The 27,390-nt window shown below is 45.0% G+C and overlaps 1 protein-coding gene across 5 annotated transcripts in view; it reads right to left on the reverse strand.

The window, feature by feature from the left end:
* Nucleotides 1-25,622, reverse strand: part of TMEM154 (transmembrane protein 154) — an 88,118-nt gene extending 62,496 nt beyond the window's left edge. Inside the window, exon 1 of one of the 5 annotated variants that reach the window (XM_040331908.1) lies at nt 25,248-25,622. In XM_040331908.1, the coding sequence (XP_040187842.1) occupies nt 25,248-25,308 (61 nt within the window). In that variant the 5' untranslated portion in view covers nt 25,309-25,622. Of the gene's footprint in view, nt 1-491; nt 574-25,247 lie in introns of those variants that run through there. The other 4 variants (XM_040331912.1, XM_040331910.1, XM_040331913.1 and 1 more) reach the window with 4 other exon arrangements.
* Nucleotides 25,623-27,390: the final 1,768 nt, after the last annotated feature.

Genomic DNA, 27,390 nt, shown 5'->3' on the forward strand with positions numbered 1-27,390 from the left:
GATGGCCCCAACAGCCAATCACTTCCCTTAATACAAAATCACATGACAGGAAATGACAAACAGTAAAAGGGGAGGGCACTCAAAGAAAGGCAGGGGGAGGAAGTGCACACACCCCATCTTAGCCAGCATGGAGCACAAACAGATATTGTTCAAAGTAAAACAATATCTAAATTAAGATCATTCTACTTGTTCTTACAGGCTTGAGACAATCTGCAGGGACACTGCCACTGCTGTTGTCAATATACGGTACAAGTACACCGACAAGGCAAATATCAATGTCAACTCAAACAGATATGTATCCATAAGGGGATAACGAAGTCCGCAAGAGAGATATAATAGGTTTCTCTCGTTATGCGGACTTCGCTTCTCTAATGTGTATAGTCATTGGAAAGCAAGCAGTCCAGCGCATTGCGCTTGATATCTACTAACCAACAAATGCCCACACACAAAGAGAACACGTTTCAATCCCATAAGAAGGTTTTCATACTGACCGTTTTTAACGCTGGTCTCGATTCAACCCAATTGCGCTCTGCTAGAGCGCTCCCCGATTAAAAATCAGACCCAGGGAGACAGATGATAATCTATAAAACACACATCCTAGAATAAAATGTCCACATATATAAAAAATTCCACAACAGCTATTATACATATCTCTGTGGCATTTCTCCTGCCCCCTTATGGTGAAGTGCTGCAGCCTCAGTCAGAGTCTTCAGCATTTGACACTTCAGGTAGTGTCAGATGCCTGAGTCCCCCACTCTGTGTTGTGGCTCCATCCTCCAATCCCTATGACACTGTAGGGATGAGCTTCGAGTTCGACTCGAACATTGCCTGTTCGGCGAACAACGAACAATTTGGGGTGTTTGCGGCAAATTCGAAAAGCCACAGAACACCCTGTTAAAGTCTAAAGTCTATGAGAGAAATCTAAAGTGCTAATTTTAAAGGCTAATATGCAAGTTATTGTCCTAAAAAGTGTTTGGGGACCTGGGTCCTGCACCAGGGGACATGTATCAATGCAAAAAAAAGTTTTAAAAATTGCAGTTTTTTTTCAGGAGCAGTGAATTTAATAATGCTTAAAGTGAAACAATAAAAGTGAAATATTCCTTTAAATTTCGTACCTGGGGGGGTGTAAAGTAAGCATGTGAAATAGCGCATGTTTCCCATACTTAGAACTGTCTCTGCACAAAGTGTCATTTCTGAAGGAAAAAAAGTCATTAAACCGGACTCGCGGCTATAATGAATTGTCGGCTCCCAGCAATTCAGAGAGAATTCATTTATAAAAAAAAAAAAAGCGTGGGGTCCCCCCAAATTCAATTACCAGGCCCTTCAGGTCTGGTATGGATATTAAGGGGAACCCCTTATTCGAGCACGTAACCTGGCCAGCCGCAGAAAAGAGGGGGGACAGAGAGCGCCCCCCCTCTCTCCTGAACCATACTAGGCCACATGCCCTAAACATGGGGAGGCCTCATCCCCACAACCCTGGCCATTGGTTGTGGGGGTCTGTGGGTGGGGGGCTTATCAGAATCTGGAAGATCCCTTTAACAAAGGGGACCCCCAGATCCTGGCCCCCCCTATGTGAATTGGTAATTGGGTACATTGCATCCCTACCATTTCATGAAGGAAGTGTAAATAGTTGTAAAAAACCACACACACTCACCGTGGTAAAAAGTCCTTTATTAAAAAAAAAATAATCCAGCGGTGGTAATCCACTCGGTCCCAGCTCCCCGCTCCAACGTTGTCGGTATCCAGCGACGGGTGATCTCCTCTCTGGTCCAGCGATGAGAAGATTGTCCGGGATCCAGAGCGCAGCATCGCCGGCCGCCTGTCTCCACCGGAGACAGCCCGGCGAATGACGCTGCTGAAGCTGTGACATTTCTTATAAAGGCGAGGCGGGGCCACCCGTCACGTGACCCCGTCCCTCTCTGACACACCCTCTGCTACGTCACTAGAGAAGCCCAGGCTTCCCCTTGCATCAGAGGGGCGGGGTCACGTGACGGGCAGCCCCGCCTCACCTTTATAAGAAATGTCACAGCTTCAGCTGGGAACGAGTGGATTACCACCGCTGGACTTTTTCCACGGTGTGTGTGTGTTTTTTTTACAACTATTTACACTTCCTTCGTGAAATGATAGGGGTACAATGTACCCCATTACCAATTCACATGGGGGGGGGCAGGATCTGGGGGTCCCCTTTGTTAAAGGATCTTCCAGATTCTATTAAGCCCCCCGCCCGCAGACATCAACATTAACATGGGGACAAGGGTCTGAAATGGATATTTGGGGGGAACCCCACGTCATTTTTTTTTAAAATTGACGAAGGGGTTCCCCTTAATAACCATACCAGACCTGAAGGGCCTGGTAATCGAATTTGGGGGGACCCAACGCTTTATTTTAATTTATTTTTTTATGAATGAATTCTCTTTGAATTGCCGGGAGCCGACAATTCATTATAGCCGCGAGTCCGGTTTTAAATAACTTTTTTTCTTTCAAAAATTACACTTTGTGCAGAGACAGTTCTAAGTACGGGAAACATGCGCTATTTCACATGCTTACTTTACACCCCCCCCCCAGGTACGAAATTTAAAGGAATATTTCACTTTTATTGTTTCACTTTAAGCATTATTAAATTCACTGCTCCCGAAAAAACTTCAGTTTTAAAACATTTTTTGCATTGATACATGTCCCCTGGGGCAGGACCCAGGTTTTCAAACACTTTTTAGGACAATAAATTGCATATTAGCCTTTAAAATTAGCACTTTAGATTTCAAACTTTCGAGTCCCATAGACTTTAACGGGGTTCTAAAGTTTGCACGAACGTTTGGTGTGTTCGCAGGTTCTGGTGCGAACCGAACAGGGGGGTGTTCGGCTCATCCCTATGACACTGCTGTGTCCTGTACTGACAAATTGGTTGGAGGAAGAAGCATGCAAGTGGCTAGTGGTGTCGAATACTGAAGATTTCAGTGTTTGAACACAGTTATAAAAGAAACAGTCTGCCAGAGAAGAGAGTATATTTGCACTTCTATTGCAGGGACCGGACAGTCGGTATGTTTAGGTGACTGATAGAGTCACTCTAAATTATATGGGCAATAACACTGAATGGCATGCCACAAAATGTATTCTTAATTCCCACGGGTAGTCATTTTTTTTTTTTTGCTTAGCTTGTTTTGGTTGAACAAGACTGATACAATACTGGTTATCACTTACCAGCATATATATAAAAAAAAAATAGAGCTATAACTTTGTTTTCTTCATTGTTGAGGCAATTTGCTACAGTATTATAAGGTAGGATCAGATAATAATTTTTAACCCATTTTGTTCCTAATTTTCCAGCACTAGCATGAATTATCTGCAGTGATAAAAGTTTACAATGTTTTTATTGCCCATTTGGAAATATGGACATCCACAGCACACAGGAGTCTGCAAACATCTAGCATCACCTACAGATTACTGTAGACGAGAGCTGCTGAGCACTGTAAATATCAAATGTCAGGATTTTTATTTTATTTTTTCAATTTAGAGTCCCCAATCAGTGCATTGAGGCTTTAGACAATTATAGAAAGGATCTCATGGCAACAGAACAACAAAACAAGCAGCAAACGCTATTTAAGCCAGAGTAACCTAATAATAATTTATGAAAGGAAATGTTTGTCACAATTATGTCAATCTAAGATAAAGTTGCGATTGTGTGAAGATAATATTTTACTTCCTGTCCATTAATTCCACTAAATAACACTGCATGTGGGGGTGGATCAGCCATGACAAGGAATGCAGTTGAAAGGAACATGTTAAAACTGAAGTTTTGCTGTGGCACTTTTTACATGGTCACATTGCTCCTATGTGAACCAATGTAAGTATGTAGGTGTCATACCAGTGGGATCCCAATGAACATCACTTTAGAAGGCACCACTACTCCAGTGATCTCCTGTAGCTTCCAGATCCCATGCTGAGAAGCTGCCCTACTGCTTACTGTACACAGGAGGTACTGGCGCCAGTCAGGGAACATTTGCATTTGCTCAATGAATTCAAATTGTTATCTTATTGGATGAGGCAGAGATCATGATGTCACTGCCTCACCTCTCCACCTTGTTCACGGGACCCGAAAGCTAGTGCAAAACACAGAGGCAGTACAGCGATTTCCAACTTCCACAAAGAACCCACAAGTATGGCACATAAATACTAATTAGGGCTGTTACTGATCAAAATGTTTGTGTTCGATTAATCGATTTATTTTTTTAATCGATTAATCGACTAATTTCGATTAATTATAACGCACATACAAATCCAACTACTTTTAGCTGATCTCCTTGCAGGCTGATTCCCAGCTACCAACCACTGGAAAAATGGATAGCAGGATACAAAAAACACACAAAGGCAGTGCTCGATGGGAATAGCATTAAAACTTTTATAGTCATCAAGTAGGTAACAAAATAAATATTGCACTGGAGATAAAATCGATGCAGCTACATAAACTGTAAAAATGGTGCGAGTAATACCAAACGGTAGCAAAAGCAGTCATAAAAACATGTAGCCAAGTATGATACTGGTATAAAAATGTGTACAACGATGCCACTGCTGAATCCAGATGAGGAGGGGTTAACATCAGTCCTTTGGCATGTAGATGTCCCGTGAAGGGAACTATCACACTTCCCTCTATCAACCTGGGATTCTACAACCATCCACTGGGAGTTGTAACAGCCCTTGCGTGCAGGGCCGCCATCAGGAATTATGGGGCCCCTTACACAGCTTCAGGCATGGGCCCCCTGGAGCAGAGAACCGGGGGGGGGGGGGGGTGCTGCCGCCTTAAATTGAGAAGCGGGAGGGGGCTGCCGCGGATTGAGAAGCGGGGGGGGCCTTTACACAAAAATGAAGAAATAAAGAAAAAAATATATAAAAAAAGGGGGGTAGCCATCCGGGGCCCTGGGGACCTCTGGGCCCTTTAATAAAAATTAAAAAAAAATATAAAAAAATATATATATTCTTTTTTTAAAAGGGGGTTGCCATCTGGGGCCCTGGGGACCTCTGGGCCCTTTAATAATATATATATATATATATATATATATATATATATATATAAATGTATGTGTGTGTGTGTATGTATATATATATATATATATATATATATATATATATATATATATATATATATATATATATATATAAAGAAATTGCAAAAAAAGGGGGTTGCCATCCAGGACCTCTGGGCCCTTTAATAAAAATGAAAAAAAGAAACCTCTGGGCCCTTTAATAATAATAATAATAAAAAAAAAAAAATATATATATATATATATATATATATATATATAAAATTAAAAATAAACATTTATGAAAAAAGGGGGGTTGCCATCCAGGGCCCTGGGCCCTTTAATAATAAAAAAAAAAATATATATATATATATATATATATATATAAAAAAAGGGGGGGGTTTGCCACACATGGGGCCCTGGGGACCTCTGAGCCCTTTAATAATATATATATATATATATATATATATATATATATATATATATAAATATAAAAATATATAAAGACAAAAAAAATATATATAAAAAAAATATATTTTTTTTTATAAAAAAAGGGGGGTTGCCATCCGGGGCCCTGGGGACCTCTGGGCCCTTTAATAATAATAATAATAATAATAATAATAATAATAATAATAATATTATATATAAATGGGGACCTCCGGACCTCTAAAAAAAAATGGCTCTTTATTAAAAAATAAAATAAAAATATATATAAAAAATATTTTTTTTTATAAAAAATAAATAAAAAAAGGGGGGTTGCAATCCGGGGCCTCCGGGCCCCTGGGGACCTCCGGACCTCTAAAAAAAAAAATTGGTCCTAAAAAAAAAAAAAAAAAAAAAAAATTTTTTTTTTTTTTTTTTTTTTTAAAGGGGGTTGCCATCCGGGCCCCTGGGGACCTCCGGGCCCCTTACAGGTGTAATGCCTGTACCCCCCTGATGGCGGCCCTGCTTGCGTGTGGCAGATAGTAAGGTCCCGCCGGCATGCAGATATGAAGGCACAGCAAAGGAGCCCTTCAGATGGACACGGCAAGCCCCGCCGGTGTCCGTGACGTCACCGGATCTCCGACGAAACTCCCTGAAGGTCCGGAAGCTGGCGGAGAGGTGAGTACCAATCAAAATAATTTTGATCGATCCAAAAAATTTGGATCGATCAAAAAAATTAAAGATTAAATCGATGAATTAATAGTTAATTTCCACAGCCCTAAAATACTTACATTGGTCCAATTTGGGCCAATAAAAACTATGTAAAGAGTTCCATGCCTAAACTTCAGCTTTACCAAATTTGGGGAAAGGCATCAGACATTTTTTTCTTGTTGCTTATTTTTAAGCGATTAGGGCCAGATTCACAGAAGAAGTACGCCGGAGTATCTGCTGATACTCCGGCGTACTTTCAAATTTGCCGCGTCGTATTTGAATCCTCAAACCAAGATACGACGGCTTTTGGCTTCGATCCGACAGGCGTACGGCTTCGTACGCCTTCGGATCGTAGGTGTAATACTTCGGCGCCCGCTCGGTGGAGTTTGCGTTGTTTTCCGCGTCGGGTATGCTAATTAGCTGTTTACGGCGATCTACGAAGGTACGCGCGGTCGTCGCATTCTCTTACGTCGTCGCTAGTCGGCTTTTCCCGGCGTAAAGTTACAGCTGCTATTTCTTGGCTTATATTTAGACTTGCCATGTTAAAGTATGGCCGTCGTTCCGGCGTCGAATTAAAAAAAAAAAAAATTGCGCAAGTCGTCCGTGAATAGGAAAGGACGTAACGCACGTCGCCGTTCAAAAAAATGACGTCGGTGCGACGTCATTTTCGCGCAAAGCACGGCGGGAAATTTGTAAACGGAGCATGCGCAGTACGTTCGGCGCGGGAACGCGCCAAATTTAAATGATACACGCCCCATATGAATTAGGCGGGCTTGCGCCGGACGGATTTACGCTACGCCGCCGCAAGTTTACAGGCAAGTGCTTTGTGAATCAAGCACTTGCCCGTAAAACTTGCGGCGGTGTAACGTAAATGCAATATGTTACGCCGCCGGAATTCTACCTGAATCTGGCCCTTTGTATTTTAGGTTCAATGGCCCAGAAGTGGCTTAAATGTTTAAAAAAATACTGTGAAACATTTGTAAACCAAGTACATGGATTGATTACACCCAAAAACTATTTTCTTAATTTCAGATACAGCTAGTAAGGCCCCGTACACACGATAGAATCCATCCGCGGATCGGTTTCAGCGGATAGATTCTATGGTGTGTACATTCCTGCGGATATTTATCCGCGGAAATTTCCCAATTCCAGCAGATAAAAATTTGTAGACATGTCTACAAATCTATCCGCTTGAATTGGCTCCCGCAGATCGATCCGGTGGTCTGTACAGACTCACTGGATCGATCCGTCCGAAGGGATCCCCCGCATGCGTCGTAATGATTCGACGCATGCGTGGAATTCCTTTTATGACAGCGTCGCGCACGTCGCCGCGTCATCATCGCGGCGACGGCGCGACACGTCATCGCGAGGGGATTTCGGCGCGGATTTCGATCCGATGGTGAGTACACTCCATCGAATCCAAATCCGTGGACCGTATCCGCGGATAAATCCTCTCGTGTGTACTAGGCCTCAGGGTTCATATCACTGCCTCTTTCCCCTTTGGAAACATTTTCCTTTATTTACTGTCCTAAAGAAATTAAATTGAATAATAGGAGATCTCACCTTTGATGTGCATCCCCATTATGTGCATTGGAATAATTTCCCTTTAAACTAAAAAAATATATATATATATTTCCTGCTAATGTTCTGGACTAGTGACAGTGGTCATCAGGACAAATTGTGAGGGTGGGTCTCCCAAAAAAGACGGAGACAATAATAAAATCCTAACAAAGGATTCCTTGAGTAGTGAGCAGTGGCAAATTGATCTCCTGACATTTATTGTGTATTTTTTAATCTGGGGTCAACCTCGCAGAGTATCAGAGTGTGGGATCAGTGTCGTCTCTCCCTTCTGATAAGTATCCACTGACACCAATAATCTTTTAGCTGTCTGTAAGGGTGACAATCTTTGCACTGACCACCAAAGTAAGGGGCATTTTTCCCACTGACCCCCAATGTAAAGTAGCCCATCTCTCCCTGACCACCACTGTAAGGGATTACTACCATGACTACAAACATGAAAAGGACCTTCTCCAACTGGCCCCCAGTGTAAGGGGGAATTTCCACTGACCTTCAATATCCGGGAACACTAAAGTTTTCACCGTCTGCTTTTATTTTCTGAGCAATTTTATCTCCCTAATAATATCTTATGATTGTTACTAAAAATTATTTTACCATATAGAGCAGGAGGATATTTAATGATCCACATTCATGTCAACTCTAGGTACACAATTTTATTTATTATTATATCTACAACTCATGCTATAAATTATTAACAGGGTTTCTGCAAACCTTGCCATTACTTCAAGGGTTCCTCCATGGTGAAACGGTTGAGAAAGGCTGTTCTTCAGTCCACACAAAACTAAAAACAAAATGTGTTTTATCTGAGGTACTATTTTAACTTTTACTTCTTGCATAACACATATGTGTGGTGGCAAGGAGGGTGGGCCTTAACACCCACTTGCTACACCTATGCGTTCATGGCGTCTGACGTTTCTGTACTGAGAGCGCGCTTCCCAAAGGGCATGCCAAGGGGGAAAATTAGCTTTTGCTTTGTGAAGTAAACCAAGTGTGGGAATCTAGTTTTTAACCACTTGGGATCCGCGCTATGGACGAAAGACGTCCTGTTGTTGTTGTTCCCCGTGCGCGCCGCTGGGGGCGTGCAGCGGGGAAACAATGTGCCCGGCGCATCGCTCGGGAGCCGATGCGTGTGCCTGGTGGGTGCGATGTCCGCCAGACATCCGCGATCGTCGGTGACACAGCAGGACGTGGAGCTCTGTGTGTAAACACAGAGCTCCACGTGCTGTCAGGGAGAGAGGAGACCGATCTGTGTCCCTTTACATAGGGACACAGCATCGGTCACCTCCCCCAGTCAGTCCCCTCCCCCCACACATTAAGAACACACCCAGGGAATACATTTAACCCCTTCCTCACCCCCTAGTGTTAACCCCTTCACTGCCAGTCACATTTATACAGTAATTAGTGCGTTTTTATAGCACTGATCGCTGTATAAATGTGAATTTCAATTGTCATTCAAAATGCGTCAGCGCTGAACGCTGAAAATTGGTCTGGGCACGAAGGGGGTTTAAGTGCCCAGTAATGAAGTGGTTAAATCCAACTACTTCTGCCAGTTTGAGATAGATCCTGACTGTTAACTTTCTCCATTGCAGTGACAAGGCTGGGATTGGATATTGAAGTAGCAGCAAATCAATAATTAGGTTATAAGGCAATTAGGCAATAATTAGGCTAAGCATCATTTGTTAAATTCACAGCATTGTGCAATAGTTAGCCCCAGTTCACTCTATGACCCATATATGAATTGCAGAGGAACCAAACTGTGTTCCTGTTCAATTCATATTCGACTCAGTGCAGTGCGATTTGGGCACATTCATTTTGAATGGGATCAAATCGCACACCATCACACCAAAGTCATGCATGTACCAATTTTGGAAGTGCATTGCAACCGGATTGCGCGGTCGTTTTGTACAATATCCGGTGTAAGCAAACGCACTGCGTTTGCGACCTGCGTTTCAGATGACAAAGGCAGTTCAATTTGATGGCTCTCAGACCTTCTTCCTATTTTTATATCCCGGACCAAGAATACATTTAATTTTAATTTTAACTTTTTTTCTGGATAATATAAGGTGCCAAATAAATAGATTGTGAGCATCCCGAGTAAATAACAGGGAACTAAACTTGATTGGACAAATTTGAACATGTGGTCCATAGTAAGGGTATAAATGCTCTTAACCAAAGCGGAGGAATTAGAACTTCCTGATGATGGCCCATTTGACAGGCTGAAACGCGTTGGTTTGATTTGTGTCATCGCAACATACTTCCGCCCACCATATGTTTCCAGAAATCGAGCATCTACCGTGGCAGCGTTCTACCATTGCTTATGGGCCGATTTCCCGAAAATTCACCTGCTATTCACACCGGGTGTCGGCCACAGGCACCCTTACATGTGAGTTGAATATTATGATTTAAAATTTTGATTAAACCTTTTTAAACTATATTGCACAATGAAGTTTCTTCGGTCATATTTATTCATATGAGTCATATCCATCCCAGGATCCATCAGAAATCTGTAGGGGTCTCCCCACACATGCACTTGACCATACTAGAGATAGTTGGTCCATACTGAGGGGTGAGTTCACATCTTTGAAGCCAAAGAAGCACGGATTCTTTCATAATTTTTTGAGCACAAGCATTTTACTGGGACTTTAAAATTTAGCGGCTTTATGTCGCCATAACATATTACGGTGTTTTCTTTTTATGCCTGGTATATTTACATGTAGCATTTAGTGCGGTTTCTCTATTTACTAGTTAAATTTGAATGCGGTGCAGCAATTGCGCACTGACCAGGGTTCTCCCGCACTGCATTCTAGTGTGAACATAGGCTAAGTCCTGATTAGCTAACATTACTATTTCCTCCTTTCCCAGCCTGAATGATGATGTTCAAGTACAGAAGACTGGTATAAAAATCGAATGAGGAATTTGAAAACGTAAATGTGAGTATTTTACCTGAATATGCAACTAAGCTAAATGGGGAGTCTTTTATTCAGTATCTGCCTAAAGCTTTTAAGCGACATTAAACCCAAAAACAAAAATGAAAATTGTATACTCACCTTTCCGTAATTTTTCTTTTCTGACGCATCTTCATGGCAGCACACACTGGGTTGTGACTCCGCCCCCACAATAGGATTGGTTAGCTATACATTTTAGAAGGAGAGACCCGCAGCATTCTCTGTATCTATCACCTAAGAAAGGGCGGGATCTTTGTGCTGCCATGAAGATGCGTCAAGTAAGGAAAAATACGGAAAGGTGAGTATACAATTTTCTGTTTTCCTGAGAAATAACCCGCCAGTCGGGTGGGTGCTAGAAAGCAGGGGCGGACTGACCATTGAGTCACTCGGGCACTGCCCGAGGGCCCCATGCCACTAGGGGGCCCCATCCGGGTTGCCAGGCTCAGTAAAACCAGGGACAGTATGTAAAAATCTGTGTTTTTTTTAGATCTGTCCCTGATATGTCCGAAAATGACATGCTTTTAATGTGAATATCCCAAGATTTTAGCTGCCCGCCTCTGCACTACCTCCTGGCGTGGTGGTCATCTGTAAGCCAGAGGGGCCCCATAATCTTCTATTGCCCAGGGGCCCCATGAGTTGTCAGTCCGCCCCTGCTAGAAAGTATAATTTATTAACATGGAAACGAAGAGATGGCTTGAATAACCGTTCTTCCGAATTCCACAGTTGTTAACTGAGCAAAATCCCCTTTATAATATGAAATAAATGAGATTCTCGATGACCAGGTTGTCAATTTGCATATTGTTTCTGGAGATACTCTGCAATATGCTGCCCAGGAGGTTGCTACTGGCCTAGTAGACTGAGCCTTGAGGCCATTGGGTATAGGGAGATGCTGAACTAAGTATGCCTTTTTTTTGGTCTTGACTAGCCATAATGCGATCGTGCGTGTTGATGCTTTTTGAACCTTTCTGAGACCATGAGGGATAATCAAGGTTGTCCATCTTTCTGAAGGCGCTTGTGGCTGAAATATAAGCATTGATAGTAGATTTTACATAAAAGGATGTGGCTCGCCTTGATTGTCGAGGAAGGTTGGTAGGCTTATGTCTTGATTAAAGTGAAAAGCAGATGTTACCTTGGGAATAAAGTGGTCTGATGGTCTTAGGACCACTCTATCTGGGTAAGATACCAAGTAGGGCTCATTTATAAGTAATGCTTGCATCTTGGAAACTCTTCTTGCCGAGGTTATAGCGATGAGGAACGTAATTTTTACCATCAAGTCCCATAAGGAAATTGAATCTGCCGGATGAAAAGGGAGATGTGAAAGTGCCTCTAGAGTTACAGCCAGGTTCCATGTAGAAAATGTGGGTTTTCTTGGAGGTCTGATCTTCAAGCTTGCCCTCATGAATTGAATGACAAGGAGGTGCAAGGCCCATTTTATCCCCGTTTTGGCAAATAAGGCAGACACTTGAACTTTCAGTGTCCTTGAACTTAAGCCTTTCTCTAGACTTGTGTTGTTAGTGGTGTTTTTTCTGGCTTGTAGCAAGGTAGATATCACCTCCCAAGAACAACCTTGTTCTAGAAGTCTACTCCTCTCATTTTTCAAGCCATCAGGTGTAGTCTCTCCGGAGCTGGGTGCACTGGGTGCAGGAATTTGCCTTGAGATAGGAGGTCTGGTGTAACTGGAAGAAACAACAGGTTCTTTATGCTCAGTTGTAGAAGGGTTGTGAACAGCGATCTTCTTGGCCAAAAGGGAACCACCGCTATCACTGTCGATGCCGACCTCCTGAGTCTGGATAGGAACCTCACAATCAGAAGTGTTGGGGGAATAATATAGCACTGCTGGAAATCCTATGGATGGTGACGGCAGTCTATTCCCTCGGCTGAGGGGTTAAAAGCTCTTGCTAGGTATCTCTGACACTTGGTATTCACTGGTGTAGCTACCAGGTCGATCTCTGGAACTCCCCAAGTCTTGGTCAGGAGGGAAAAGGCTTGCTGACTCAGGGACCATTCGTTGTTTGACACAAAGTTCCTGCTCAGGCTGTTGGCTGAAAGGTTCTGTGTTCCTGGGACATATATGGCTCTCAAATCTGCTAGGAGTATTTGAGTCCAATATAGGATAGAAAGAACTTCCTTTAAAAGTGTATGACTCCTGGTTCCCCCATTTCTGAATGTAGGCTACCTCTACTTTGTTGTCAGGGATGAAGCTAATGTAGCGCCCCTTTGCTATTAGCATGGGCGCTACGCCTAAATTTAGTGAAGAAGGGAGAGTTACTTTGCTCCCTTCTATGTGTTTGTCTAAATTTTGGACCTCTGTCGTTTCAGAAGTCCACTGGGTCAGACTGTGGTCAGGGAGTGCAATGCCACCTTTGGTCAGCAGTTGGCACCAGAGGGGTTCTGACGGAGCAGATCTTCTCCTAGCGGCCAATCAGAGGACGTTTAGTCTCTCGGGGCATGCTGGGAGAGGGTATATCCGTGAGGGAGGTCAGGTGTCCGTGTGCTCTTTTTCCCGCGGGGTTCCCGTTCTAGGTGCGGTACCCACCTTCAGGGTACGTGCATCCATGGACCCCGCCGGCATGGCCCTCCTGGCCAGGACCGAACCTTGCAGTGGATCGCAATCTAGAGAGGGAGAAAGTTTCCACGCTTCGCTGGCTTCCAGGACTTATTGACAGGATCCTTGTTTGGGATCGGGAGTCCGGCAGCTGACAGGTATGCTTACTGTCATCCAGGGACTTTCTTTAAATCAGCCTACTGGGAATGTTTTCACTTACTAAAGTCTATATATTGAAGATGGCCTATGATGGGGCCTAGAGAGAGGTCTGTGTTTTAGACCTGTTTATCCCAGTGTTATCCAGAGTGACGCTCCGGCTGCCAGGCCTATCATAGGGGTCTGCCCGGGGGGCACTTTACCCACTCCGAGTAGAGTGGCGGTGTGTTCTCTAATTGATTTAACGCAGAGCAAAGAATTGCTCAGTTCTACATCCAGGCCTGATACCGCATGGTTCTTTCTTTCCTTCATCAACTTTGATCTCCCTGCATTGTGTTGATTTTGGCCGTGTTTGGCCTGAGCAATAAAGCATAGAAAATTCTTTATTGAATGTCTGGACCTCCATTCACTCCTGCTGTTCTCACAAATTGCACCCCTAGACATTGCCAAGGTGACCTAGCAGGCCGATCCCAAAATCAACCAGCGGCTCCTTCGGGGGTAGTGCTACACTAACAACAGAAGTGCCTGGAAGACTGCTCTGAGTTCCAGTATATTCAAAATCACTCCGTGTGATTGCAATCACCACTGTCCCTGGGTCGCTTGGTATGGATAGTAAGCATCCCATCCTTCCAGACTGGCGTCCGATGTGACTCTCTCCAGTTGCAGAGGAACTATAGTTTGATGTCTTCTGTGTGCCATTGGGCGCATTGGACCATAGGGAAAATGGCAGTCATGGAACTCAGTTGGCTGGTAGAGAATATGCTGTTTGTAGTAGCTTAATTTTTTGGACGGTCTACTTTCTCCTGAGGAAGTTCTATTATATTTGCCTCTGTGTTCAACTCTGCACCCAGGAAGGTAATTTTTTGGGAAGACTGAAGATTGCTGTTTTCCCAATGTATTAGCCAAGTAGCCAACCGAAGCGTTGAAGCTTCATGATCAGTATTTTTCGATGTCGGATGAGTCTTTGTTGACTGTCGGCCAGAAGAAGAAAGTCGTACAGATAATGGTGGATTCTCAATCCTTTCTCCCTCAAGAAGGCAATTACTGGTAATAGGATCTTTGTAAATGTTCTGGGAAAAAAAGCTTTTTTTTTCCCAGACGAAAACCGCAATGATTTCAATGAAAATCGAACATTGAGTTCACGTACGACAACATTTTTATACTCTGCACATCCAGCTTTTGTCGGACTGTCAAAAGCACCGTACTAACGATCCGAAAATCGGCAGATCGTTCATCAGACAAAATTTTACTTCCGATTATTATATCGTGTGTATGGGCTTTTCGATGCACTAGCAGAGTTGGAGGACTTTAAAGGGGTTTTAAAGCTTCCTGTTTTTTCACCTTAATCCTTGCATTAAGGTGAAAAAACACCTTGCACTCTCGGGCCCCCCAACCCCCCGTTTTACTTACCTGGGCACGATCCCATGATGGTTTCCCCCAGCTTGAGGCGACTCTTCATTGGAGATTGATAGCAGTGCAGCCATTGGCTCCCACTGCTGTCAATCAAAGCAATGACACGTGCAGTGCGTAGGGCCGAGTTATACAGTCGGCGGCTATGGCCGCCGACTGTATCACGGGAGCGTGCCCACAAGCTAACCCCCTTGGGAGAGAGCTTCCCAGAACGGGGGTTAGCTGTTGCGGGGAGGAGCCGAGACAGCCGCCAAGGGACCCCAGAAGACATGGATCGGGGCCACTTTGTGCAAAACGAATTGCACAGTGGAGGTAAGTATGGTATGTTTGTTATTAAACAGAAAAAAAAATACTTTTACAACCCCTTTAACCACTTCCATACAGGGCACTTACGCACCTTCCCGCCCAAGCCAATTTTCAGCTTTCAGCACTGTCGCACTTTGAATGGCAATTGCGCGGTCATGCTACACTGTACCCAAACAAAATTGGCGTCCTTTTTTCCCCACAAATAGAGCTTTCTTTTGGTGGTATTTGATCACCTCTGCGTTTTTTTTTTGCGCAACAACTAAAAAAAGACTGAAAATTTTGAAAAAAATATACGTTTTTATTTTTTTCTGTAATTTTTTTGTAAATAAGTAAGTTTTCTCTTTCAATTACGGGCACTGATATGGCGGCACTGATGGGCACAGATGAGATGGCACTGATGGACATCGATGAGGTAGTACTGACGGGCACAGATGAGGTGGCACTGATTGGCGGCGCTGGTATGCGGCACTGATGGGCACTCATAGGTGGCACTGATGGGCACACATAGGCGGCACTGATTGGCACACATAGGCGGCACTGATGGGCACTCATGGGCGGCACTGATGGGCGGCACTGATGGGCACTCATGGGCGGCACTGATGGGCACTCATGGGCGGCACTGGGCACTCATAGGCGGCACAGATGGGCACTCATGGGCGGCACTTATGGGTGGCACAGATGGGCACTGTGGGGTGGCACAGATGGGCACTGTGTGGTGGCACTGATGGACACTGTGGGGCGGCACTGATGGACACTGTGCGGCGGCACTGATGGACACTGTGGGGCGGCACTGATGGACATTGTGGGGCGGCACTGATTTACTTATGTTGCCAGTCAGTGCCCATTTGTGGGCACTGATTGGCATCTTTTTTTTTTCCAGACCTTTTTTTTTCCAGACTTTTTTTTTAGACTTTTTTTGCCCCCTTTTTTTTTTCTTCCCTGGTGGTCCATGTGGCGATCTGATGGGGGGCTGCGCTGATAAACAATCAGCGCGAACCCCCCCTGTCAGGAGAGCCGCTGATCGGCTCTCCTCTACTCGCGTCTGTCAGACGCGAGTGAGGAAGAGCCATCAACGGCTCTTCCTGTTTACATCGTGATCAGCCGTGATTGGACAAGGCTGATCACGTGGTAAAGAGTCTCCGTGAGAGACTCTTTACCGAGATCGGTGTTGCGGGGTGTCAGACTGACACCCTGCAACAACGATCGCCGCGATGCGCGCCCCCGGGGGCGCGCATCGGCTCAGAATCCTGAGGACGTCATATGACGTCCAGTCAGGGTTCTACAACCACTTTGTCGCCGTCAATATGTCATTGGCGGGCGGCAAGTGGTTAAGCTTGATACACACAAGCTGAAAATCGGCCAGTTCAACAGAAACCGACTGAAATTCGGCCCTTGTGTACACCAACCTGTCTGACAGAAGCCAGCTAAATGGAAAACCAGCACCCAAACGGCATCTGATCGGCATTGGCAGTCAATGACTGAGAGCGCTGACTGGTGTGTTCTGGCGGGGTGCAGTCTCCTTGTTAGAACAAAATAGCTCAGTGGGGAGATCGCTGTACTAACATTGGATACTTGGTACAGCAAGCTCCTCCCGAGCTCCTCAGTCTTTTTTCGTTTAGCCTGCTGTATTGAACGAAAAAAAAAATTATAGGGCCAGATTCACACTGGACTTACGACGGCGTATCTCCACGTACGCTGTCGTAAGTCCGAATGTGAGCCGTCGTATCTATGCGCCTGATTCTTAGAATCAGTTACGCATAGATTTGGCCAAGATACGAGCGGCGTAAGTCTCCTACGCCGTCGCATCTTGGGTGCATATTTATGCTGGCTGCAAGGGGCGCTTCCGTAGATTTACTCGTTGAATATATAAACTAGGTAGATACGCCGATTCTCGAACGTACTTGCGCCCGCTACGCTGTTTACGTTAGGCTTATGTGTCCGGCGTGAAGTTACCCCTGTTATATGAGACGCAGCCAATGCAAAGTATGGACGTCGGCAAGCGTATCTTTTTACGCTGTTTACGTAAGTCGTACATGAATGGGGCTGTGCGTAGGTTACGTTCACGTCACAGGCATTGGGCCTGGCGTATCTTATGGAGTAAATTCGACGTGATACTGAGCATGCGCGCGCATGCGCCGTACGATCGACGCTTCATTTGCATGGGGTCACGGCTCATTTTAATAAAACACGCCCACCTCTTCCACATTTGAATTAGGCGGGCTTACGCCGGCCGATTTACGCTACGCCGCCACAACTTACGGAGCAAGTGCTTTGTGAATACTGCACTTGCCTGTCTAAGTTGCGGAGGCGTAGCGTAAATAGGATACACTACGCCCAACTAAAGATATGGGGCCAGATTCACAAAGAGATATGACGGTGTATCTCCAGATACACCGTCGTATCTCTGACTTACACTGGTCCTATCTATGCGTCTGATTCAAAGGGCCAGATTCACAAAGAGATACGACGGTGTATCTACAGATACACCATCGTATCTCTGACTTACACTGGTCCTATCTATGCGCCTGATTCATAGAATCAGTTACGCATAGATAGGGCTTAGATCCGACAGTGTTACAATGTGTTACACTGTCGGATCTTATTTTCGATTTAAAAAGGGCGCCGGGGGCGTTCCCGCTGATTTACCTTGAATAATATGTAAATCAGCGAGATACGCAAATTCACGAACGTACGCGGACCCGACGCAGTCTTCTTACGACGTTTCCGTAGCGGCTTTCCCGTCGTATACTTACCCCTGCTTTTATCAGGCGCAGCCAATGTTAAGTATAGCCGGCGTTCCCGCGTCGAATTTGAATTTTCTAACGTCGTTTGCGTACGCCGATTCACAAACACGCACGTCGCAAGTCACGCTCACGTCGAAACCACTGACGTCCTAGTGACGTCAGTGGGAGCAATGCACGCCGGGAAATTCCCCAGACGGCGCATGCGCATTTAAATCGGCGCGGGAACGCGCCTGATTTAAATAGTACACTCCCCCTAGCCGCGGAATTTGAATTCCGCCGGGGGATTTAGGATCCGCCGCCGCAAGTTTGGAGGTAAGTGGTTTGTGAATTAGCCACTTGCCTCTCAAACTTGCGGGAGCGGATCTTAAATCACGTAGATCGAGCGGATCTATAGATCCGCTGATCTACGTTAATCTGGCCCATAGAATCAGTTACGCATAGATATGGCTAAGATCCAACAGTGTTACACTGTGTTACACTATCGGATCTTATTTTCAATTTGAAAATGGCGCCGGGGGCGTTCCCGCTGATTTACGTAGAATAATATGTAAATCAGCGAGATACGCAAATTCACGAACGTACGCGGACCCGACGCAGTGTTCTTACGATGTTTCCGTAGCGGCTTTCCGCGGACTTTAAATTCCGCCGGGGGTTTTACGATCCGCCGCCGCAAGTTTGGAGATAAGTGGTTTGTGAATTACCCACTTGCCTCGCAAACTTGCGGGAGCGGATCTTAAATCAGGTAGATCGAGCGGATCTAAAGATCCGCTGATCTACGTGAATCTGGCCCAGGCTCTCCATTTCTTGTGAAAAAAAAGATACGCTCTCCTGCGTGAATCTGGCCCATAGTGTGTATCAGGTATAGCTAATAAAAAGAAAGCCAAACTCCAGCTAACACTTTTTAGGATAAAGTTGTTTTTTTTTATAAATGAATAAAAGCTGACCATTGTAAGCATCCCTGTCAGTGGTAAATGGTTTGTCTCAAACCTCTTACCTCCGCTCAACAGCTTGTTCTAGGCTCTTTCACATGTACACCTAAATTCTAACAGGCCATACACATGCTGCAGTACTTTCAAGTAGGCTTGCATATATAAGGATTGGTGAACTGAAATGTAATTCAGATTTGTTTTTAGGTTTAACCACTTCAGATCCGCGCTATAGTAAAAATACGTCTGCAGCGCGGACCTGAAGTGCCAAGTGGCCGTTTTTAAACGGCCTGTCGTTTCTCTGCTGGAAGCGCGTCCCCGCGATCGCGCTTCTGCAGAAAACTGTGTTGGCCGTGTCCCTCGGACACAGCCAATCACAGATCGTGCTGAATGGCCAATCACAGCGGCCATTCAGCATTCGATCTAGCCGTCCAATGAGAGATGATCTCGAATGTAAACAAATGAGATCATCTCTCATCGCCGGCTTTCTCTCCTTACACACAGACCGCGTGTGAGGAGAGAAAGCCTTTTACAGTGCAATCCATCGTTACAGTCTAAAAAAAAAAAACAGTGAGTGACACAAACACTACCCACAGTCCCTGCCAGTGCCACCTTCCAGTGCCACCTTCCAGTGCCATCAGCCAGTGCCACCAGCCAGTGCATTTATCAGAGCCACCTGCCCCTGCCATCAGTGCCACCTGCCCCTGCCATCAGTGCCACCTGCCCCTGCCATCAGTGCCACCTGCCCCTGCCATCAGTGCCACCTGCCAAAAGTGCAATCTGCCAAAAGTGCAATCTGCCAAAAGTGCAATCTGCCAAAAGTGCCACCTGCCAGTGCCACCTGCCCGTGCCATCTGCCCGTGCCATCAGTGCCGTCAGCCATCAGTGCCACCTGCCGCCAGTGCCACCTGCCCGTGCCACCTGCCCGTGCCATCTGCCCGTGCCATCAGTGCCGTCAGCCATCAGTGCCACCTGCCATCAGTGCCACCTGCCGCCAGTGCCACCTGCCCGTGCCATCTGCCCGTGCCATCTGCCCGTGCCATCAGTGCCGTCAGCCATCAGTGCCACCTGCCATCAGTGCCACCTGCCATCAGTGCTACCTGCCATCAGTGCCATCTGCCATCTGCCCGTGCCATCTGCCAGTCCCATTTGCCGTCAGTGCCACCTGTCAGTGTCATCAGTGCCACGTGCCATCTTTTGTCATGGCTAAAAGATCTTTTTCACTTACGGAGGCATACGAAATTATTGCGGCCGACGAGAGCAACGGGGAGCTCTGCGATTCGGATTCCTCCGCAAGGTCAGACGCCGGATCTGATGTTGACTATGAGCCGATAGTTAGCAGTGAAGAGGAAGAGGAGGAAGAGGAGGAAGAGGGGGAAGATGAGGAAGAGGAGGAAGAGGGGGAAGATGAGGAAGAGGAGGAAGAAGAGGAAGAAGAGGAGAAAGAGGAAGAAGAGGAAGAAGAGGAGGAAGAGGGTCCGCCCGCCAGACGAAGGCGTATTGCTAAGGAGGCAGTGCCATCCACCAGCACTGCTGTGCCATCCACCAGCACTGCTGTGCCATCCACCAGCACTGCTGTGCCATCCACCAGCACCGCTGTGCCATCCACCAGAACCGCAACACCTCGTCAAGCAAGGTCACGTACCAGTAGGTCCCATGCCAGCCTTCCCTATTCCCTTCAGTACCCCTTGTGGCTTCCTCCTAATTCAGGAGAAGCCAACATTCCCCCTTTCACTGCCCAGCCAGGAGTCCAAGTGGACACAGAAAATTTTGCCCCAATAGATTTTTTCAGTTTAATTTTTACTGAGGACTTGCTTTCCTCAATTGTTTCCCAGTCCAATCTCTATGCCCAACAATTTATTTCCAGTCACCCCACATCCTATTATGCCCGTCCCTTCCAATGGAGACCCCTTACAGTGGAAGAGTTTAAAATTTTTTTGGGCCTCGTATTCTGTATGGGACTAAACCACAAAAACGAAGTACGTTCATATTGGTCAAAACGCCCCATATACCACATGCCCGTCTTTTCCTCAAAAATGCCCAGGTCCAGATATCAAATGATCATGCGATTCCTACACTATAGTGACAATACCCAGTGCCCTCCCCGAGATGACCCAAATTTTGACAAACTTTATAAGATTCGGCCACTACTAGATTATTTTTCCCAAATTTTCCCCCAGTTGTTTACCCCGGACCAAAACATCTGTGTTGACGAGTCACTTGTCAAATTTTCTGGCAGGCTCGGCATAAAGCAATTTATGCCCTCCAAAAGGGCCCGCTATGGAGTGAAGCTCTACAAATTATGTGACCGTGCCACCGGATATACCTATGCCTTCAACATATATGAAGGAAAGGACAGCCAGCTACACCCCCCTAATTGCCCAGACTACATAGGAACCAACGGGAAAATTGTTTGGCAACTCCTAAACCCGCTCATGGAGAAAGGCTACCACTTGTATGTGGACAATTTCTACACAAGTTTGCCCCTTTTCCGAAACCTGTATAGAAAGAAGACACCCGCATGCGGCACCGTACGGTCGAACCGGAAGGGCTTTCCTCAAAGCCTCGTCACCAAGAAGCTAAGAAAAGGGGAGACGGCGAGTGCACGCAATGAGGAAGTTCTGGCCGTGAAATGGAGGGACAAAAGGGATGTGTACGTGCTTTCTACCATCCACAACAATACATGCGTTACCATCAGAAGGAGGAATGGGCAAATCCAGAAACCTAAATGTATCCACGAATACAATAAGTTCATGGGGGGTGTCGATTTCAATGATCAAATGATCGAGCCCTACCTTTCCACAAGACGATCATACCAGTGGTATAAAAAAGTTTCAATTTACTTATTCAATTTGGCCATATACAACACGTACGTATTATATCGAAAATCCACTCCAAGACCCAAATCCTACCTGTACTTCCAGGAGGAAATCACCACTGCCCTTTTATACACCAGCAACCCACCAGCAACCATTCGATCCGATGTGGTAAGCCGACTCTACGAGCGCCACTTCCCAGATAAAATCCCTCCCGGACCAACAGGCCGAAATTCCCAAAAAAAATGCCGGGTGTGCTCCAAAGATGGAGTGAGAAGAGACACCCGTTTTTATTGTGCCCAATGCCCTTCCCAACCAGGCCTCTGCATAGACGGCTGTTTCCGCCGTTATCATTCCTTACTAAATTATTAGTCACTTCCTGCCATTTACCTTTACACCCCTTATGCCTCTGCTTGCTCTGTATTTGACCCTGGCTTGTTATTTGACCACGATTCTGCCTACCGATTTTGTTTATACCTCTGCCTGATATGGAACTGACCCTGGACTGTTATTTGACCACGCTTTTGCCTACCGATTCTGTTTATACCTCTGCCTGATATGGAACTGACCCTGGACTGTTATTTGACCACGCTTATGCCTACCGATTCTGTTTATACCTCTGCCTGATCTGGAACTGACCCTGGACCGTTTGACCATTCTTTTTGCCTGCCTCTTGGACTGATCTTTTACCCTGCCAGTGGACTAGTGGGATTCAAAGCACAGGGGTCTCACATGTGAGGGGCTCCAGAATTGTTTTTCTGGATGAAGAAAACGATTGTTTTTGTTTTCTCATTCTAGATTAGGGTCTGGTTGCCCGGAGGCTTCAAAGAGATTTGGGTGGGAGAAGCCTCTACCCCTGTCCCCATTCTGTCCTGAACGAGGCCCTACTTCTGCCTGCTGCCTGTAGGACCTATGCCATCATGCCTGTTGCCTGGACAATTGCATTTTCTTTTGCTGACCAAGTCCCTGCCTGCTGCCTGGACCAGTGCTATCGTCCCGTGGACAACTGCGCTACTAAAACCACAGGTACATTTTTTGTTTACCCTTTGCTTAGCATAATGTATTTTGGTGTGTAATTCTTGTCATGTGTATGCTATGTGTCCCTAGAACACCGGTTGGTCTTCCTTGCATGTTGGGCCTCTGTATGTGGTCAGGCTGTGAAAAAGTCCCACACATGTGGTATCGCCATACTCAGGAGGAGCAGCAGAATGTATTTTGGGGTGTAATGTTTGCTATGTACAGGCTATGTGTTGGCAATATCTTATAAATGGACAACTTTGCATAAAAAAATTGCGTTTTCATTTTTTTTCCACATTTTCCAGAAACGTTTGGAAAAAAATGAATCGTTCAAAAGACTCATTATGCCTCATAGATTATATGTTGGGGTGCTAGCTTTCCAAAATGGGGTCACTTTGTGGGCATTTCCATTGTCCAGGTGCTCTAGGGCCTTCAAAAGTGTAATAGGTAGTCAACAAGTTAGATGTGTAATTTATGCTCCTAGAACACCTGATGGTGCTCCCTGCATATTGGGGCTCTGTATGTGGCCAGGCTGTGAAAAAGTCCCACACATGTGGTATCGCCATACTCAGGGGGAGTAGCAGAATGTATTTTGGGGTGTAATTTTTGCTATGTACAGGCTATGTGTTGGCAATATCTTATAAATGGACAACTTTGCGTAAAAAAAATGCGTTTTCATTTTTTTCCCACATTTTCCAAAAACGTTTGGAAAAAAATGAATCGTTCAAAAGACACATTATGCCTCATAGATTATACGTTGGGGTGTTAGCTTTCCAAAATGGGGTCACTTTGTGGGCATTTCCATTGTCCAGGTGCTCCAGGGCCTTCAAAAATGTAATAGGTAGTCAACAAGTTAGATGTGTAATTTATGCTCCTAGAACACCTGATGGTGCTCCCTGCATATTGGGGCTCTGTATGTGGCCAGGCTGTGAAAAAGTCCCACACATGTGGTATCGCCATACTCAGGGGGAGTAGCAGAATGTATTTTGGGGTGTAATTTTTGCTATGTACAGGCTATGTGTTGGCAATATCTTATAAATGGACAACTTTGCGTAAAAAAAAATGTGTTTTCATTTTTTTCCCACATTTTCCAAAAACGTTTGGAAAAAAATGAATCGTTCAAAAGACTCATTATGCCTCATAGATTATACGTTGGGGTGTTAGCTTTCCAAAATGGGGTCACTTTGTGGGCATTTCCATTGTCCAGGTGCTCCAGGGCCTTCAAAAGTGTAATAGGTAGTCAACAAGTTAGATGTGTAATTTATGCTCCTAGAACACCTGATGGTGCTCCCTGCATATTGGGGCTCTGTATGTGGTCAGGCTGTAAAAAAGTCTCACACATGTGGTATCGCCATACTCGGGAGGAGTAGCAGAATGTATTTTTGGGTGTCATTTGTGGTATACACATGCCATGTGAGAGAAATAACCTATTACAATGACAATTTTGTGAGGGGGAAAAAATAAATAAAAAAAATATTCATTTTGCAAAGAATTGTGGGAAAAAATTACAACATCAAAAACCTCATCATGCATCTTACTAAATACCTTGGAATGTCTACTTTCTAAAAAGGGGTCATTTGGGGGGTATTTGTACTTTCCTGGCGTGTTCAGGGCCCCAAGAAATGAGATAGGCACCGGTACAACAGGTGTGATATTTTTTTTATGATTTGCACCATAGCTTGTAGACTCTCTAACTTTCACAAAGAGCAAATAATATCCACTAATTTGGGTTATTTTTACCAAAGACATGTAGCAGTATAAATTGTGGCCAAAATTTATGAAGAAAAATTAATATTTTGCTAAATTTTATCGCATAAACTAAGAAAAATTCATTTTTTTTCAAAATTTTCCGCCTTTTTTCATTTATAGCGCAAAAAAAAAAAAGTCCAGAGGTGATCAAATACCACCAAAAGAAAGCTCTGTTTCTATGAAAAAAAGGACAAAAAATTCATTTGGATACAATGTTGTATGACTGAGTAATTAACATTCAAAGTGTGAGAGTGCTGAAAGCTGAAAATTGCTCCGGGAACGAAGGTGGTTTAAGTGCCCAGTAAGCAAGTGGTTAATACCTCTTTAACTAATGCAAATTCCTCTTACCATCATGAGCACACCGTAGGCTGCCAATAGTCCTTCCCAGAGCTTTTTTTCTCATAAAATGGGTGCAGGAACTCAACCACGACCCCATTCAGTTATCACAAACAGTAGAAGGGTCTTAAAGGGGCATTAAATACCAGGATTGCATTACATACAGAGTGCAGAGTTCAGGGGGGGTTACACACAGAGTGCAGAGCTGTCACTTGTAAACACAGAAACCAGACTTCTGTGTTTACAAGTGATTGTGGCGAGCAGGCACCAAAGGGTCTGAGCCAGAGGTGGTGGAACTGAGTTGCACCAAGTTCCCCCTGAATAAAGCCCTGGTCCTTCCACTAAATCAGAGTACATGCTTGCCCCTTCCCTTAGCTATTGATTTGGAAGATACAGCTTGTGTTCTGGCCACTTTATGTCCTATGTACGTCTTTCAGAATATGACTGCTGTCAGAAGACAAGAAATATGCTAAAGCATTATTCCACATGTACAGGCACTGCCAACACCAATCATACTGTCATCCCCCAGACATATACAGTGTTAAATAATGGAACCGTACAAGTACTTACCATGATAGAAAAATCCAACAAAAAGTAAGAGTCTACATAAAGCACAGATGTTTGACCTCATATCAATATCGTATCCTGCCCTCTGATCTTCTGCACTTCTTTATTTATTCTGCAACTCTTTCTCAAAGGAACTTCAACATTTCCTGTTTCCTTTCAATGTATCTGTGAACATTTTCTCATCACACGGCTAAGGAGATATGTCGAAGTGTGTGTTTAGGAAGTGATGTAACTCACTCCAGGCTTGTTGAAACAGCTACATACCAAGAAGAAAAAGGTTACGACTAGCACCTGGATCACCCACTGGTCAGAACTTGAAGGGTTTTCTTTTTTGAATAGACTTTTCTTTCCTTTGTTTTGCTTGCACTCTAGGATCAGTAACCTACAACATGCCTGAGTACTCTTCGGTATGGCTATGTTCTTAGAAAAAATGCTTCCAATATACTTGAATTTAGGCTGGGTTCACACGTATGCGCTTGCAGACTTTGCATGTGATTCGCACCGCATTCCTGCAATGTCTGTGCGATGCGACTTCAGCCATACAGTTTATTTGGCTGACATTGCATTGCATTTGCACCGTAATGCTACAGGACACTTTTTTTGGTCCGCACTGGAATCAGATGAACACCCATGCGATACGATTCCATCCAAGTCCACAGTTCTGCAAACTGATTTGAGGGTGTCATTATTTTTATATTTACACCTGCAGAGGTTCACACAGTGCAGAGTGAACTGCTTGCAATTCAGGGCCAGATTCACAAAAGAGATACGACGGCGTATCTCCTGATACGCCGTCGTATCTCTGAGATACGATTGTCGTATCTCAATGCGCCTGATTCATAGAATCAGGTTACGCATAGATAGCCCTAAGATCCGACAGGTGTAACTGTGTTACACCGTCGGATCTTAGGCTGCAATTCTAGGCCGGCCCGCTAGGTGGCGATTCCATTGCGGTCGGCGTAGAATATGCAAATGACTAGTTACGCCGATTCACGAACGTCCGCTTTGCCCGCCGATCTAAATTTACGTCGTTTCCGTAGAGATGCGTCACGTAAAACTAAGCATGCCCTCTAGGTGGTCTAAGCAATGTTAAGTATGGCGTTCCCGCATCGCATTTTTAAATTTCACGTTGTTTGCGTAAGTCGTCCGTGAATGGCGCTGGACGGCATTTACGTTAACGTCGAAACCAATGACGTCCTTGCGACGTCATTTAGCGCAATGCACGTCAGGAAATTTTAGGGACGGAGCATGCGCAGTAGGTTCGGCGCGGGAACGCGCCTAATTTAAATGGTGCCCGCCCCATTTGAATTAGGCGGGCTTGCGCCGAGCGGATTTGCGCTACGCCGCCGCAAGTTTACAGGTAAGTGCTTTGTGAATCAGGCACTTACGCTGTAAACCTGCGGCGGTGTAACGTAAATGGGATACGTTACTGCCCCTCAGATGCTATCCAAGGAATCGCTGTGGTTCCTGCAATGCACCAAGTTGAACCTAGCCTAAATCTGAAATACTAGAATACTAGAAGTTTTGGAATAATATTTTTAATAGAGTTGTCCTGATACCACTTTTTTAAGACTGAGTACAAGTACCGATACTTTTTTTCAAGTACTCGCTGATACCAATACTTTTTTTTTTATCTCATGTGACAGTAGCACGAGTGTCAGTATTTTTATTTATTTTTTACAATTTCTTTTGTTATTTTTTACAATTTCTTTTTTTTTATTAATATTTTTTTTTATCGGCCCTGTTGGGGGGCTTTGGTGAGATATCAGGGGTCTTAACCAACCTCCGACATCTCCCCTTTAAGACAGGAAAAGGGACTAAGGACACAGATTCCCCAGTCCCTTTCTCGGCAGCCTCAGCTGCGCTGAAAATGAATGGAGAGAAGACAGCGGCTCCTCTTCATTCATAAACTGAAACATTCTAAACACAGTTAACGATGTTTCAGTTATGTGAATGGACAGAGTCAGTGATTACTGACTCTGTACATCCCGAATAGTAAGGAGCCGGATTTACCGGCTCCTACCTCCGCTCTCCATTCCTGATAGATCGAGGAAGTGGAGGAGGAGACAGCAGAACAGGGGGAGAGAGCAGCATGGAGGGGGACACAGAGGGAGACCGCAGCATGGATGGGGACACTGAGGGAGAC

The sequence above is a fragment of the Rana temporaria genome, chromosome 1 (assembly GCF_905171775.1).
Source record: "Rana temporaria chromosome 1, aRanTem1.1, whole genome shotgun sequence".
NCBI classification, from domain to species: Eukaryota; Metazoa; Chordata; class Amphibia; order Anura; family Ranidae; genus Rana; species Rana temporaria.